Source organism: Sabethes cyaneus, chromosome 2 (assembly GCF_943734655.1).
Source record: "Sabethes cyaneus chromosome 2, idSabCyanKW18_F2, whole genome shotgun sequence".
NCBI lineage: Eukaryota > Metazoa > Arthropoda > Insecta > Diptera > Culicidae > Sabethes > Sabethes cyaneus.
Window position 1 is genome coordinate 17,425,226 of NC_071354.1, and position 3,882 is coordinate 17,429,107.

General features: G+C 45.6%; 1 protein-coding gene across 1 annotated transcript; it reads left to right on the forward strand.

The window, feature by feature from the left end:
• Positions 1-290: 290 nt before the first annotated feature.
• On the forward strand, positions 291-1,575 carry LOC128737620 (uncharacterized). The gene is made up of 2 exons (XM_053832296.1): positions 291-442; positions 520-1,575. The coding sequence occupies exons 1-2, from the start codon at positions 350-352 to the stop codon at positions 1,501-1,503; spliced, it is 1,077 nt and encodes a 358-aa protein (XP_053688271.1). The 5' UTR covers positions 291-349; the 3' UTR covers positions 1,504-1,575.
• Positions 1,576-3,882: the final 2,307 nt, after the last annotated feature.

Below are 3,882 nucleotides of genomic sequence, written 5' to 3' on the forward strand. Positions count from 1 at the left end.
AATAATTTTCGCGTGGGAGTCTAAACAGGTGGAATCTCCGCAATACCGCGTCTGTCATTATTTTGTTTTCGCTTTTATCGCCATCGCAGCAGGTAGCGCCACGGCGGCAGTTTTTACTCCAATAGGTCAATCCTCAGTCTCACTTACGCCTTTTCGACGATTTATTCTAGATTTGCAGTTTTGCGTGTTTTGTTTTCAGTGCCGGGGATTTGATTTTGTTTTGTTTAATGAAGTGACATTATTCTCAGAGAAAACCAAAACCAGAAGCAAAAACAGACAAAAACATTAAATTTAGTGAATTTAGTCGTCGAATTTCGCAAGTTTCTGCTTTGTCGACGACCGTTGCAAGATGGGTTTGATTGAAGACGAAATTGATGAAGTAAAACGATTGTGCTGCAATGTAATACCCTGTTCTAAGCTAGTCACTTGTTTAAATTCTTTAGTAAGTACCAACTAATAGTCTGAATAGTAGCCCACCGGAAAGTGTTTATTCCTGTAACAATGTCTTCTATCATACAGATTCGCGTGGACATCAATCACACAGATTCTCGACAGCTGACGGTTTGCATTCGGTTTCCCGTTGACTATCCTCAAAACAAACTTTTGCTAGAGTTCAAAAGTCGATCAATGTCGTTAGTATTCCTGGAGCGATTTACAAAAATTTGCGATGAAAAATCTAGCCAGTTCATCGGTAAGCCTCAGGTGATGAATGTTCTTAAATTCATAGATTCGTATTTACGTGAGAATCCACTATGTATTGTAACGGAAGAAATCTTCAATATTAAGAAATTGTTGGAGGGCACAAGCGGAGATCTCAAACTGCGCCAGAAATCATCTAGTCTGTGTCTGTCGGCCAGAGGAGGTCCGTTCTTCTATAATGCAAAGTTTCGCATCTCAGAGCGATATCCGGTTGAGCGCATCCAGTGGGATGAGTGTGATTGCAACTTACCTCAAGCTTTAGTACGTTTTGTCAATGGTCAAGCAAACGAGATTGCCCGCCAATGCGTCGAAGCACCGCTAAGAAAAATTAAGAATAACGAATTGGAATTCAAGCCTAAACCAAGCTTAGAGCGAACCTTACGGTTCATCATAGCAGCAATGAAAGGATTTCCAGAAGAGCGCTGTCCCATTTGTGAACAGCTGTCACTCCCACCGACCGCCCAAGAGGTTATCGAAATCGATACCGAAGCGAAGTTTTTAATACGAATGTTCTGCGGACACGTATACCATCAGGGCTGCCTGAAACGTTTTATGAGCGAACCTCCGTTTCCACCGGGCGGAAAAATATGCCCGGCTAAGCGAAAGCATCCCCGTTCGGATCGTACCGGTGGTGGCGGGAGGTTGAAGCATACAACCGGCACGAACAGCGAGGAAGAACTCTGCCAGCAGAGGGTGACCCACGATAAGTGGGGTTTGAACGATGTCAAATCGGCGGAAGCCAAATGGGCCCACCAGCAGGCCAGGGTTCGGGAGCTAGAGGAAGTGATCGATTTTCTGCAGTAGGAAAGTAAAATGCGCTATTACAGACCGACAATTTAAATTCTTTATGTGATTAAGAAAATACTGTTAGAAGTATTCTCTGTACTATTGTTCAATTGAAATATAATTTCAATGTAACCCGAAGTTTTCATTTATTTATTTATTTAATCATTTTGCCGTTTTTTTTTCAAGGTAGCACCAGGTGTATATCGTGAATCAAATCTCCAAGACATCATAGCTTGAACACATGATTAAGATTGGTCGGAACTTTAAGGATGCCCACTGTCTTAAATCGTATTGCGCTGCAAAAACGGTGTTTGCTTCACATCCGGTAGGAACAAGATAACCAGAAGCGCAGCGAGCAAGATGGTTAGACCAGGCAATGCGAGACTGGCGGAGAGTACTCTATTTCCGAGAAATTGGAGAGCGGTAGCCCACAACCGTGTTAACTGGAGAAACCTTGTTCAACAGTTATTTATCATAGGCGAAATTAACAGCGGCCAGGGGTGCCTTTGCAGGTCTGCGAAATATTTCATTTGGCGCTCAAACCAGATCACTCTACGTACGAAAACCCGAATCTTGAATTCAAACGTTAAATCCGTACTGCTGTATGCCTGCGAAACGTGGTGCATCTCAGCGGAGACAACGCAAAAACTGCAGGTATTTATTAACCGCTGCCTGCGATGCGATATATCATTCGTGCCTGGTGGACTGACAACTGGATATCCAATGAGGAACTCCATCGTCGATGTCATCAACGGTCGATAGCAAAAGAAATTCGTGAACGTAGGTGGATGTGGATCGGTTACACCTGGAGGAAAGGAGCGAACGAGATCTGCAGAGAAACACTCGACTGGAATCCGCAAGGACAGCGTAGAACAGGCAGACCCAACGGCTCATGGCGACGCAGCTTAGCCAATGACATCCAGGTTGTAGACGAGAACCTGTCCTGGCGACAGGTAATAGCCATGGCGGGTAACCGTCAACAGTGGAGATCTCTGATTTCATCCCTTTGTTCTGCGGGACCAGCGGACATGGACGCATAAGTAAGTAAGTAAGAAATTGACTTCCAAAACCTGCTATCTATAAATAACTTTCGCAAATTATAATTACCATTTCGCTCAACGGAATTGCTTCTAACACAATTCAGACGTAGAGAAATTTTTTGACTGGCAAGGCTGAGCCGTTACACTTGCTAGCGCAGAGACTACGTAGATATTATTTAGTACAGTCCTTAGCATCTTATCCAACAATTCCTATCCCTGCCTCCTCGTGGTATCAGCCGGAATACGAGCAACTTTAGCGAAGATCGTGTGGCCAACCCGTTGTAGCCGGTGGAAACTATAACGACAGGAAAGTGGGCACTCATGCGAATGCTAAGTATCAGCACTAGGAGTGTCTGTCCCCATGTCAGGGGCGACTCTTGACGACTCTACATTTCGCAACCTAGTGAGTTCCAGCACTCCAGGCTTGGAGCGGCTCACGCTAGCGTCCGGGTTAGAGTGGGCGGCTGAATTAAGAAACATGATATCTGCGGTATTACGCTGATAAACGCCACCTACAAGGTACTCTCCCAGATTCTGTTACGCCGGTTGTCACCGATAGCACAAGGTTTCGTAGGGAATTATCAGGCGGGTTTCATAGGGGCTCACGCAATTACGGACCAAATTTTTACTATCCGACAGATCTTGTCGGGAAATGTCGGGAGTACAACGTGCCCACGCAGCACATCTTTATTGATTTCAAAGCAGCATACGATACAGTCGATCGAGACAAACTCTGGCAGATAATGCACGAACATGGTTTTCCGGACAAACTGACGCGACTGATCAGAGCTACATTGGATCGAGTGATGTGTTTCGTACGCATCTCTGGGACACTCTCGAGTCCCTTCGAGACGCGGCGTGGATTGAGACAAGGTGACTGTTTATCCTGCATGCTGTTCAACGTCGCTCTTGAGGGGGTGATCCGACGAGCGGGCATCGAAAGGCACAATTTTTACCAAGGGTAGCCAACTTCTAGGCTTTGCAGATAACTTCGATATCATAGCCAGGAACTTTGCGACGGCGGAGGCAATCTACGCCAGACTGAAAGCGGAATCTAGGAAAATTGGGCTAAAAATAAATGCGTCGAAGACCAAATACATAAAAGGAAGAGGCTCAAAGGAAACAAACGCGTGTCTCCCACGGACGGTAACCGTTGACGGCGACGAACTAGAAGTGGTAGAGAAGTTCGTGTATTTGGGATCGCTGGTGACCGCGGACAACAACACTAGTAAGGAGATCCAAGCGGGAAATCGGGCCAACTTTGCCCTTCGTAAAACGCTACGATCAAGAAGCATACGCCGCCGCACGAAGCTAACAATGTACAAAACTCTTATTAGACCGGTAGTTCTGTATGGAC